The following is a 14,164-nucleotide window of genomic DNA, read 5'->3' as shown; positions in this document are numbered from 1 at the left end:
GCTGTGTGTCAGTACCCCGATCCTTCTTACCTTTAATTAAGTAGGGGGAGGCGGCACAGCCATCCCTGGTGGTCCGGTGGTGGTAAGTACTGCAGGGGGGGGGATCTGTGAATCAGCTCCCCTGTTGTCCCGTGTGGAGCGTTGCCATGGTAACGCTCCACACAGCATCGCGCGGGAGGACAGGGGAGCTGCATCACAGATCCCTCCCCCTGCCTCCCGACCCGGAAGCGGAGTAGGCCCTGCTGTTTCAGGCAGGCGCCTACTCTGCATTGATGGTGAACCTATGGCCGTGTGCCCACAGAGAGGGCCCGGCGTGCCACAGGTTCGCCATCACTGCTGTAGTGTGTGTGACCCTGCCTTTCTGTATAGGATGCTAATTATCTTTGTACTAATGAGAAGAATATGGAATCAGCAGCAACTATGGACTTTCTTTGTAAATACATATTTGGTTGCAACACAAGTTATATAACTAAACAAATCTGTAAGCCTTGACACATCTCATTGTTTTCTTTTATCTACCTATAAAATAATACCTTACTGCTACAGTTTTACAAATTCTGAAATTTACAGTTATGCATCACCAGGACAATGTGTACTTCAGCTGCAAGGTCTAATAGATATTTTCCCAGAATGCAAGGTTTAGTTTATAAATAAGCACATATTTGAGTATATAATAGATGTGCTTCAAAGAAAGCAGAGATGGATTTTAGGTTGACACATTATGGCCTAAAACTTAAAATCTTGTTGTAAAATCCTAATGCACAGTTTAGAGAATTTATTATTTATAAAATATTTTACCAGGAAAGATACCTTGAGATTTCTCTCGTTTTCAAGTATGTCCTGGGTCCACAAAACATTGCATTGATACAATAGGGTACAATAAAATACAAAAACAATATTAATACACAATATATACAAAATGTAACATAGAACAGGTAGGAAATATATAATCAACCATGACAAGTGCATTCTGTTTTGAGGTATGTAGCGAGGGATCTCTTAAATGACTTTAGGCTTGGGGAAGATTTGAAAGTGTGCGGGAGGTCGTTCCACAATTGCGTTGCTCTATAGGAGAAGGAGGATCGGGCTGCTTTCTTTTTGTATTGAGGTAGACTAAATAAAGTGCTGGTACTGGATCTGAGGTTATAGGAAATGGGAACAGCCAAGGAGAGCATTCTGCACAGGTAGGGCTGGAGCTTCCCAGAAAAGCTCTTAAAAACAAGGCTGGAAAAATGGAGGGTGCATCTGGATTCCAGCGACAACCAGTTTAGTTCTTTTAACATGTCACAATGATGGGTCCTGTAATTACATTGTAGCACAAATCGGCAGAACGAGTTATACAGTGTATTGAGTTTATTAAGGTGGGTTTGCGGTGCAGGTGCATATACTACATCCCCATAATCAATGATTGGCATCAGCATTTGCTGTACAATCTTTTCCTTTACTGTAGGGCTTAGGCAGGATTTGTTTCTGTACATGGCACCTAGTTTTGGATAAAGTTTAGATGCAAGTTTTTCTATGTGGAGGCCAAAAGATAGATTGTGGTCTAACAACATACACAAGTATTTGAAAGAGTGGACTGCGGTCAGTGTACTATTTCATTTTGTTTTGATCGATAGGTGGGAATTGTGTAATTTAGGTACTGTTCCAAAGATCATTGTGACAGTTTTGTCAATGTTTAGGAAGAGTTTTGTTTTTGCGATCCACTTTTCTATCTCTATAAATTGGCCTTGGAGCACAGCCTCAAGCTGCGGTAGATTGGATTTGCTTGCCTAGATTACTGTGTCGTCTGTGTACATGTGTACATTTGAGGATTTGCAGACATTAGGCAGATCATTTATAAATAATGTGAATAGTAGGGGGCCGAGAAAGGAACCTTGGGGAACACCACACGTGACTGGGAGAGGGAGGGAGTCGCTGTCTAAAATGGATATATATTGCGAGCGATCCGATACATAAGATCGAAACCAGGTTAGTGGACAATCACCAATACCTGAGTTTGTGCAGTAGAATGTCATGGTTTACTGTGTCAAAGGCCTTTGGAAAATGGCTCCGGTTAGGTCTCCTTGTTCCATGCCAGTTTGGATGTCATTGCAAACTTTTAAGAGGGCAGTTGTAGTGGAGTGATTTGGGCGAACACCCGATGGATCAGGGGTCAGATAGTTGGTAATACTGGTTTAGTTTTAAAATCCAAATTTCAAAATGTAAAGGGTCACTACTGTAGTAAATCTTGCTATTATGGTGCACCCGCACCCCCTTTTTTTCTGCCCATTACTGCAGTCTTGTGAAGTGCTTCTGAAAGTATTATTGGACCTAGGGTGCATACACAAAATTCTGCTTGCTCACTGCCAATGAGGGAGAAGGCAGGTCTGTGCATGCTGACAATGGACCTATTGTATTCACAGAATTCACATAAAACTGAAAATTTACAAAACCATTTTTACTTTATTTTTTAGGCCAATGCCTAAATTGGAAACTTTCCCTAAACTATGTATTTTTGTATCTTGAGGATTTTGACCAAGAACTTGCAATTCTCAAATTTACACGGGGGTTATTCACTTTTGTGAGGGTTTATTCACTAAACTCTGAGTTATAGAAATTTAACGCAGAACTGTCACTTCTCTGCATTGTTGGTTTCACTTATTGTTAACACATGCTGTATCTTTTTTTATTTTTTACTTCCCAATATTCTTGTCCTGTAAAGCAAGATGCCAATGGGCAGGCCATGTCACTGAAATTCCAGTCTAGTCAAGAGATATACTGAGACAAAGTAGGGACTACTTTGTGTCTATTAGTTTCCTCTGCCTGACTTTCTTAGACTCGGGTTACAGAGCCAAACCCTGACAGCCATCACCCGTGACGGCTGTAGGGAACTGTTTATGGGGGATCACACGGTCTCCTCCAAAGGCCTCAATGCATGCGCGAGAGTACAGTGCCATCGGATCTAAAGCGTAACAAGAGGGCGGCTCCCTCGAGCTATAAATTCAGGTAAATAAATCTCACCTTTACCTGCCCCCTTCCCCAAACACCAGACCCCCCAGTGGCGACGTCACTGTTGGGGGTCTTTGCAAATTTGTCCAAGTCCCCAGACAGTATCGCTTTAAGTGCATATCCCTGAAGCCCCCATACAGCACTTCATTAGGAGTCTATGGGCAGAGGGCAATAGCAGCAACCTGCACATGGGAAGCTCTGAGCGACTAGCTAGGAGACCACGCCCCCTTTACAGACTGCTCCGCCCCTTCATTGCGTCATTTCTATTTCCCAACGTTGGCAAACTCGGGAGTTAAACACTTTAATAATGACAGTTTACCGAGTAACCCGCCATCTTCCTATTTTTTAAATTATTCCAATGCCAACTATTATTTGTCATAATGTCGGTAAAGCGGACTTTCAAAGATGGCTTCCACAGCCTCACAGAAACGTTCGGCTGTTGCGTCAACGGAGCAGACCGACCAATCAGAGGATTCTATTGGACGCGCCGAACAGCCAATCAGCGGTGTCTGTCCTTCGCGCAGTATCGCCTGTAGGTGAAGCAATCGACAGCCGATCCGCTCGCTGTGCAGGTTAGCAGGATCCCAGAGCGCAGGATGAAAGTGAAGCAGTTTCTGGCGTGGAACAAGCGGCTGGCCGTGGTGTATGCGGTCGGTGCGTGGACCATGGTTGGCGGCTACGCTTTCTATTACTATACTAAAGGGAGATACATGGTGCCAGTCAGCCCCCCGCCAGGTGAACACCTATCGCTCATAGCGCACTGTCACCAAGGTCACCTCATTCAGTGTTATAAATAAAGTGTATAGAATGGGTCTGCCAGGGAAATGAATACAGTGCTGCAGTGCCACACAATTCATTATATTCTGCAGCGCCCCCAGGTGGCCGGAGGACCTCCCATGCAGTGTATTCACTAAATTAAACATTTTAACAAATTTTAAGTCCAGCCTCAGCATTGCATTTTAGATTTAAAGGAAACCTGTATTCCTAACGCTATAGATTTTACCTAGCTATTTCAGTGTGCGCGTCCCCCCCTCCTGCTGTGTGAGGGGGACACATGACGGATATACGCCGTCATGATTCCTTTTTATTTCAGAAGTTGTGTCCATAAGGGGTTAAAAGGTGTGAGACCCAGAGATGGCCATTTCTTTAACTAAAGTGATATCAGTTCCGGACTGCCAAATGTCAATTCTGTACATATTTTACCTCTGTCAGCGCACATGCTTTCTCTACCCTCTCTTTATTGCCATTTAATGATTTTTTTTTTTTAATGTATTAATACTTTAAAAATCCCCTCACTCCTCCCCTCGCTGTCTCATAGTGCATGTGTGCTTTGAATCAGCAAATGGTCCAATCAAATGCTTTTCTATGAGAAGAAACTTTATGATGTGTTATGTATACATATAGGGAATCAGAAGAAAGCCCTACTTGTCATTTAACCCCTTAAGGACACATGACATGTCATGATTCCCTTTTATTCCAGAAGTTTGGTCCTTAAGGGGTTAAATAATGATATAGAACACGGGTAGGCAACCATTTAGGAGTACTGTGCTTAAACAACATCTTGAAGTCCCTTGGCGTGCCGGTTCTAATTTTTTTAGGTGTATGTAGCTGTATTGTGCTTGTGATATTTATGGGTTCTGCAGTTGCTTTGTAACATTGTATACATGGGCTGTTATATTGTATATGTTTATGGGTAGTTTGTGGTATTGTGTTTAATACCTATGAATATAGGCTGTGTATGGGGGCTGCTTGTGGAATGTATTTCTGGATGATATGTCACATTGTGTGTTTGATGGTGTGTAAATATGTGGGGCTGCCTGTGGTAGAGGATGTGAGAGTCTGCTTATGGGGTTGTGTGCATGTATGGGGATTGTTAGTGGTGGTGTGTTTGTGGGGACTGTGTTGGCTGTTTCTATAATTGTATGAGGCTTCTTCTACAGCTCTATGTATATCTAGCAGTGTAAGTGGCTTTCCTGGGATCCAGTGGGGAACAGAAAGGCTAGGAAAAGGCTAGAAAAAGGAAAAGGCTAGGTACAAGTCAAGGGCAGGAGCTGCGATAGCTGCTGCGGGCTGCTCCATTCCCGAGTAGATTCCCATTCATAAGTGCTGGGAGAAAGTGATCTGAGAATATGTCCTCTAAGTACTGCAATGCGTAAATTGAGGATTGTCCCTCATCACCTGCAATCACTGCTCAAATTGCACCAGCAGATATCTGAAGTCCCACTGTGAATCCTAATAGGCCAGAGCCTGTTTGACTCTGGCAGCCTTGAGTGCCGTGCATGGCACATGTACCATATGTTACTGATCCCTTATATCGAATATGTATGCTCTGTGAGGAACATTGGATTGGCCTGTCATCCTGGAGGCATGCGTCCTAGATGACGTAACTTGAGAAGGTCTCAAGTCGCAGAGGCAGACTCCGCACTGGAGAAAGGTGAATTTCTCAGGTTTTATTTATACGTGGGGGGACTAAATGATAAGGGGCAACAGGACTGTAGTATTAGGAAAACAAATATGTATTCCTAACGCTACTGTGTTCCTTTTAAGCATTTAGGTTTAGAGTTGACAATTTATTTTGCTTTGCCTCTGTAGGACTTGTTAGTTGTTGAATGTTAGTTTTCATTTATTTTTTTCTTTCAGCTTTGGAGCCGGAATTTATAGAAGATACATCATTGGAGGATCAGCCGAAAAAGAAACGTATACAACACACTATTGTGTATAAAGAAAACTTTGTCCCATATTCAACAAGGGTTTACAATTTATGGAACTCTGTTTTTGGCACAACCTCTGAGACAACAAGAAATATGGATAAAGTGGAAAAATAATACACTGGGAACTGGAAATCTATGTATTTTTGCAAAACATCCTTTCTGCTCATCTGACTGTGTCCCTAAGGCTTATAATGAGTTTTTGGGGTTTTTTTGGACAGAATAGTTTTATTACTTAAAATAAATCTATTGCCAAAATTGTATATAGCAGTTCAAATATAAACACAGCCTTTACTTCTTCATGTCAATGCCACTTTACATAAAACATTTAATACTTAGGTAAGGTTACAAACTAAATCATTGATTTACATTTCTGTAAACTGGTTGGAAACTATAGAAGACTAAATACTCATTTGAAAATATGTCATTTTTATAGATGGTATAAAATGGTCTGTAAACAATAGATAACTGTGGAAAGCAAGCTATCAAACAAATTACTTTTTTTTTTTCATATTCAGCTTTGTCACCATACCATGTGCGTACAAGGTCAATGAAATACAATTCAAAAATGCACTTCCAGTGTACACTTTCCAGTTTATACTTAATACCACAATTCCCTAATACTTAAGAATACAATCCTTCTATATTACGACCAATATCCAGCTTAAAAATACGTCGACATTATACAATAGTGCCACCATATTAAAATTCAACATACAACCCATACCCCAAATCTAAATAAAAATGTATATTTCATAAAACCACTATACCTGTGCAATACGTGTACCAACTACCATACAGTTAATGACTGGGTATTTATTTGCACTAGTTTATTAACAGGGTTTGAGGTATCTATATCTGTAGACTTTCTAAATACGTTTATAACTATGTAATAATGACATATCAAACATTTTTTGTTTGTCAAAAATAATTTTTTTATTAGTTTCAAAACAATTTCGAATTTTTACAAAATATTTGCATATCATTTATTTGAAATATAGAGGATGCATAGCTAGCACACACATATGATTTGAAAAAAAGCCACCATTTTCTGTATAGACTGCAGTTTTGAGCCCTCTCATCTTCCTTAACCCCTAATGACACAACTTCTGGAATAAAAGAAGGCACCCAGACCATGTCAGCTTATTGAAGTGGTCTGGGTGCAATGTCCTTTAACCCTACAGTGGTAATTATTGCAGTTTATTAGAAACTGTGATAATTACCTCTGAGGGTTAACTCCACCTCAAGTGGTTGTCTACCATACAGCCACTAGAGGGACTTCCTGAATATAAAAGGACATTTGGTCACGCTCTGCATGAGGACTTCCAGCATCAGATTTTTCCCCATAGGAAAGCATTGTATGCTTTCCTATAGGGAAATCCTAATGGGAGCGCAGTCATTGCTGATCATGAGCATTAGGTCTCCCCCTCATGCCATTGCTGGTCATGAGCATTAGGTCTCCCCCTCATGCCATTGCTGGTCATGAGCATTAGGTCTCCTCCTCATGCCATTGCTGGTCATGAGCATTAGGTCTCCTCCTCATGCCATTGCTGGTCATGAGCATTAGGTCTCCCCCTCATGCCATTGCTGGTCATGCGCATTAGGTCGGCGGGAGAGGAGCGTAAGCGGAGCCTGATCCAGTGTCGAGGGATATCGGTGCTGGATTCAGGTAAGGGACTGCAGGGTTTATTTTTGGGGTGCAGGGGGAGGCACTGTAGGATTCTATAGTCCCAGGAAAATGGCTTTGTTTTTCTGGCACTATAGAATACCTTTAATTAACCCCTTTACGACGTTCTATGCCGTCACGCTTTAAGTGGGCTTTAAAGCCGTTGTGACGGCATAGAACGCCGTAACGGCTTTGAGCCCTGGAGCGCCCGGGATAATTACCTTCCCGGCGCTCCGCTTCGGGAGGACTGCCTCACAGCCCAGGCAGCCCCCCCACGGCAAATCAGGCCCCCGGGGGCCATGTGATCGCTCTCAAAGAGCGTTCACATGGCCCCCTATAGCTGGCTGTGGATCTGCCAGCAGGGGGACTGTCTAAAATATTAGACAGTCCCCCTGCTGGTAGGTAGTGTAAAAAAAAAAATATTAAACATGTTTAAAAATAAATATATATATATATATATATATATATACACACTATGTATGACATTAAATATATATAATATCTAAGTACATATATTAGTTATGTATTAGTATATATAAGTACATATATTAGTATTAAAATACACTTAGAATGACGTTATATATATATAATATACATATATTATATATATAATAGATATATACACATATATATATATATATATAAATACGTATAATTACAATAATAAATAAATAAAATAAAATTAAATAAAATATTGAAACAAAATTTAATATAAATTATATATACATATGTAATTTCATTCTAACTGTATTTTGTTATTAATATATATATAGGTAACAAAATACACTTAGAATGACATTCTATATATATCTATCTATATATAAAATGCAAAGAACCGCAAATATATATATATATATATATATATATATATACAGATGAAAAGAGTGCACTCGAAAGGTCTTCTTAAAGATATAAACAATTTATTGTGCCAAATTTCAAAGACATACAAGTCGACGTTTCAGTCCTCGTGGGACTTTTTTCAAGACAATGAAAGACGGAAAAAAAGTGATTTAAATATACCTTACAGGTGAATTGATTGGAGAGTAAGTTATATGAAAGAGAGGCTGTGCAAACGTGAAAGTGATTACTCAACTTTGAAAATAGGGATTTAACCCCTTACGTGCCTAGTAAAAAGGCCTGGAAGTGTGTGTGGTTACGGCCAAGTGTCTAATGATCTGCACTCGCAGACATATTAAAATTCAAGGATAAGAAATATCGAAGCCACCTCAGATTAACTAAGAGTTCAAGAATCTATTTGAATTTTTTAAGCGTCTATTGGAACAAATTTGTTAAACAAAGTTAAACAATACCTTACGATTGCTACATTTTTAAACAATAACTTAAGGTGGCTGCGCTTTAAATTGGAATTCCAAGTGCCATGTGGTTGCAGACCTAATTATAGATACATTGTAGAAAAAATTTCAAAGTATATTTGAATAACCCTAGGGATACTATGTATATACTAACTTAAATGTATTACAAATTAACGGCCATACAGTCTATGGAGTGTTACAGGAGCATCCATAAGCTAACTTGGCTAAAAAAATTAAAAATTAATATATGATTGATTTAACAAAAAGTCTCATGAGTTAATCACCAATAATGGTTTTTCTGTGACCTTTAGTACAGATATGTATCAGTTACTATTGTTTACGAGACTATGGCTTCTTTATCTTTTCGGGATGAAGCAGCTGAGTGGGTTGATTTCATTAAGTCCCCCCGGGGACAAAGTTCCTAATGTGAAGATCCAAAAGGCTTCTCTTTGAAGAAGTAGGACATCTCTGTCACCCCCCCTGCTCGGGGCCGGAACATGTTCAATGCCCATAAATTTCAATGTGGGCAGTGTATGCCCTATTTCCAGAAAATGTTTGGCTATGGGGGTGGTTGCTATGCCGCTGGATAACGCAGTCCTGATGGTGGATCTGTGTCCCCTCATGCGCTCCCTGAGGTCATTAGACGTTTTGCCGATGTACATGAGTCCACATGGGCAGGTGATGCGATAGACTACGTGTGTAGTGGTGCACGTGATCCTTTGCCGTATCCTGTATTCTTTACCTGAGCGAGGGTGGTAAAACGCTTTGCCCGGGGTCATACTATTGCAAGCCATGCACTTCAAACAACGATAACAGCCTGGACTTTGAACATTTTTTCTACAATGTATCTATAATTAGGTCTGCAACCACATGGCACTTGGAATTCCAATTTAAAGCGCAGCCACCTTAAGTTATTGTTTAAAAATGTAGCAATCGTAAGGTATTGTTTAACTTTGCTTAACAAATTTGTTCCAATAGACGCTTAAAAAATTCAAATAGATTCTTGAACTCTTAGTTAATCTGAGGTGGCTTCGATATTTCTTATCCTTGAATTTTAATATGTCTGCGAGTGCAGATCATTAGACACTTGGCCGTAACCACACACACTTCCAGGCCTTTTTACTAGGCACGTAAGGGGTTAAATCCCTATTTTCAAAGTTGAGTAATCACTTTCACGTTTGCACAGCCTCTCTTTCATATAACTTACTCTCCAATCAATTCACCTGTAAGGTATATTTAAATCACTTTTTTTCCGCCTTTCATTGTCTTGAAAAAAGTCCCACGAGGACTGAAACGTCGACTTGTATGTCTTTGAAATTTGGCACAATAAATTGTTTATATCTTTAAGAAGACCTTTCGAGTGCACTCTTTTCATCTGTATATATTGAAGGCTGAGGCAGCACCGAGGCAAGCACAAGACCGGTACATTGAGTGCGGGATATTTGCAGTTTGTATTGATTACGGAGAGCTCGTCAAGCCAGGGCTCAATCCACGCACCAGACCCAGGAGAGTCATATCGTTTTCAAGGATTTGATTTATGGAGGAATTCCTGACTAGAGCCGGAGCGTATGCAGACCACGCAGAGGTGCTGCAATACACAGAAGCAGAAGCCGCGGCGATTTTGTGGCCGCAAACGGACTCGGACCTACCAGTATCTACTGAACCTCGGGACGTCATTAGAAATTTGCTTAAACTTAAACAAAGACAAATTGATCTCGAATTACATGCCACCTACTTATCCGACTATTATCGCATGAAAAAAATCCCCAGAGGTTTTCGGATTAAAAACGTCCCAACTATTGGAAGAAATAACCCAGATGTGTGTCGGAAGTGGATTGGTATACTAAACAAGTGTTCCTTGGACCTGATGCTGGTGGTGATCGAGGAGGTAGGTCGTGAATTAAAAATCACTAAATTTAAAATCTCAAATTATGAAGTATTGCATACAACTACTATTACAGCACCCAACTGTGACACATTGATTCAGAAACTAACAGAAGACCTGAAACAATATAAAAACGATTTGGTCAGGTTTAAAAGAGAAAAACTTACCAAAGTACAAGCAGATTACTCAGAGCATAGAGTATACAGGTGGCTATCAGGAGATAACACCAGACCCGCATATAGAACCTACAAGCCTAGAATTAGAAAACCCATTGCATCTACTGTCGACTTTACCTCTGGAGAGTCGGCATCTGACTCTGATTACAAGGATTCGCAAAGAGAGGGGGCTTACTCTAATACCACAGCATCATATAATACGTCTTTTTTAGAACCGGGACTTGGCCTGGTGAGAGAAACAACAAGTGGGAACCACCAAGGCATAGAGCGCCCCCCAAACATCAAAACTACACCAGGAGGGGACAGAAAGGGAAAAGGCACTGGACACAGGGGACGACCGCCAAGGAGACGCTAGTTAACCCTATCATCAACCTATCTACTAGAAACCTTACCACTACAGAAATTATGCTTCTAAATAAAGGACTTTCATTTGTTCCGACTGCTAATATCAACAAATTCCAATGGGAAATTGAGCAATTTCAATTTAATAGAAAACTCAGTTTAGCAGATTTCTTTAAAAATTCTAATCAACAACATCAAATTGAGGAGAACAGCGAAAAGTTTAAAATGAGAAGTACCTTTGACCCCTCCAACTTAAACCCTACATTAAAAACATTTTCACAAATGTTAAAATTTGATACAATGAAGGTTACAACTACCCGGAACCAAAGACGCCCGAATTTATCTAAAGATGAAAGGGAAGCCTTAAACAGCCTGGCTAAAGATATGTCCATTACCATACGTCCAGCGGACAAGGGGGGCGCTATAGTCATCCAACAATACGACGACTATAAGGAGGAAATCCTTAAACAACTAAAGGATACCAGAGTCTATGAATACACGCTAATAGATCCCACCTATGAATTCAGTAAAGTTGTTCAACAGACACTACAAAGGGGGTTAGAAGCAGGTTACCTCACCACTACGGAATATGAGTACTTATTTGAAACCCACCCTCGGTGCCCGATCATATACACAGTGCCTAAGGTTCATAAAAACCTGGAACGCCCACCAGGACGACCGATAGTATCGGCGATCGGGGGATTGTTAGAACCCATAGGAAAATGGTTAGACACAAAATTTAAAAAACCGGTAATGTCACTACCTACCTATGTCAAAGACTCGGCGCAAGTCATAGCAGCCTTGAATTCTATAGAACTCCCCCCACAAGGGGTTTTCTTAGCAGCCATTGACGTAAGCAGTTTATACACCATAATTCCCCACGAGGAGGGAATCCAGGCGATGCGCCAAGTACTAACACAGTACCAAGAACGTATAGAGCCCCCGATTGAATATATACTTGAATTATTGGAATTATGTCTTACACTCAATTATTTTCGATTTGAAAAAGCATTCTACATACAAATATCCGGGACATCGATGGGTGCCCCTATGGCACCCATGTATGCTAATGCATACATGCATGCATATGAACAGGTACACATTCTCCAACAATATGGTCATCATATTCTGAAATATCTGAGATATATCGATGACGTGTTCATCATATGGACGGGTGAGGAACAAGGTCTACATGACATGATAAGGTCACTGAATCAATTGGATTCACCAGTAAGATTTACCCATCAAATTAACAACAAACAAATCGACTTCCTGGATCTTCGTATCTTTATAGAAAATAACAAGCTGGGGTATACTTTATTTGCAAAGGAAACTGACCGTAATACGTTACTACACGCCAGTAGTCACCATCCACCTAACCTTATAAAATCTTTACTGGTATCTCAATTTATGAGAATACTGAGGAACAACTCTGACTCTACGAAAACAGCAAACCAGGTACAAGAAATGTTTGAAAAATTTTCACAACGTGGATATCCAAGACAGATGCTGGAGTGTGCATACTCAAAAGCACTCAAAAACTACACTGATGGCCCCAAAATTAAAAGCAACCAAAATAGAATGATCTTCCCCCAAACGTTCCATTCACTATCGGGTGAGATGTCCCAGAAAATAAGACACAACTGGGAGGTTCTCAAAAAAGATAAGACACTACCGACGATATTCCAGAATACCCCAATGATTAGTTATAGGAGAAATAGGAACCTGAGAGACTATCTGGTCCATACAGATACATCTATGGCGCATCAGTCTGTTCAAAGTCCAGGCTGTTATCGTTGTTTGAAGTGCATGGCTTGCAATAGTATGACCCCGGGCAAAGCGTTTTACCACCCTCGCTCAGGTAAAGAATACAGGATACGGCAAAGGATCACGTGCACCACTACACACGTAGTCTATCGCATCACCTGCCCATGTGGACTCATGTACATCGGCAAAACGTCTAATGACCTCAGGGAGCGCATGAGGGGACACAGATCCACCATCAGGACTGCGTTATCCAGCGGCATAGCAACCACCCCCATAGCCAAACATTTTCTGGAAATAGGGCATACACTGCCCACATTGAAATTTATGGGCATTGAACATGTTCCGGCCCCGAGCAGGGGGGGTGACAGAGATGTCCTACTTCTTCAAAGAGAAGCCTTTTGGATCTTCACATTAGGAACTTTGTCCCCGGGGGGACTTAATGAAATCAACCCACTCAGCTGCTTCATCCCGAAAAGATAAAGAAGCCATAGTCTCGTAAACAATAGTAACTGATACATATCTGTACTAAAGGTCACAGAAAAACCATTATTGGTGATTAACTCATGAGACTTTTTGTTAAATCAATCATATATTAATTTTTAATTTTTTTAGCCAAGTTAGCTTATGGATGCTCCTGTAACACTCCATAGACTGTATGGCCGTTAATTTGTAATACATTTAAGTTAGTATATACATAGTATCCCTAGGGTTATTCAAATATACTTTGAAATTTTTTCTACAATGTATCTATAATTAGGTCTGCAACCACATGGCACTTGGAATTCCAATTTAAAGCGCAGCCACCTTAAGTTATTGTTTAAAAATGTAGCAATCGTAAGGTATTGTTTAACTTTGTTTAACAAATTTGTTCCAATAGACGCTTAAAAAATTCAAATAGATTCTTGAACTCTTAGTTAATCTGAGGTGGCTTCGACAGGGGCGTACCTAGAGCATTTGGCACCCGGGGCGGACCCTGAGTGTGGCACCCCCCCCCCCCCCCCCACCCCGATCACATAAATTTCATACACTCCCTACACATAAAAACCCTGCACCCCGATCACATAAATTTCATTCACTCCCTACACATAAAAATCCTGCACACCCCCTTAATAAAAAACAAAAACGTGCACAACCCCTCTTAATAACAAAAAACCTGCACACACCCCTTATAAAAACCCTGCACAACCCCTTAACAAAAAACAAAAATCTGCAGTGCACATCCTCCCTTAATAAATAGAATACTGCAACCCCCTTAATCAAAAAACCCCTGCACCCCCATTATTTAAACCTCCCCCTTTAATTCTTTAATCCACAGC

At 40.5% G+C, this 14,164-nt stretch overlaps 1 protein-coding gene across 1 annotated transcript; it reads left to right on the top strand.

Annotated features, from left to right (window-relative positions):
* The first annotated feature begins 3,513 nt into the window (after window positions 1-3,513).
* Window positions 3,514-6,121, top strand: SMIM26 (small integral membrane protein 26). Its single transcript, XM_063441382.1, has 2 exons — window positions 3,514-3,726; window positions 5,632-6,121. Exons 1-2 carry the CDS (start codon window positions 3,588-3,590, stop codon window positions 5,814-5,816), a joined length of 324 nt encoding a protein of 107 aa, XP_063297452.1. The 5' UTR covers window positions 3,514-3,587; the 3' UTR covers window positions 5,817-6,121.
* Window positions 6,122-14,164: the final 8,043 nt, after the last annotated feature.

The sequence above is a fragment of the Pelobates fuscus genome, chromosome 2 (assembly GCF_036172605.1).
Source record: "Pelobates fuscus isolate aPelFus1 chromosome 2, aPelFus1.pri, whole genome shotgun sequence".
Taxonomy (NCBI): Eukaryota; Metazoa; Chordata; class Amphibia; order Anura; family Pelobatidae; genus Pelobates; species Pelobates fuscus.
This window is presented reverse-complemented; position numbering and strand designations above follow the sequence as displayed.

What these genes read in the sequence shown, in the direction of transcription:
- SMIM26 (XM_063441382.1), top strand. Translation starts at nt 3,588, where the DNA reads ATGAAAGTGAAGCAGTTTCTGGCGTGGAACAAGCGGCTGGCCGTGGTG. An exon ending in GCCAGTCAGCCCCCCGCCAG is followed by an intron (nt 3,727 to 5,631) that starts GTGAACACCTAT and finishes TTTTTCTTTCAG; the next exon opens with CTTTGGAGCCGGAATTTATA.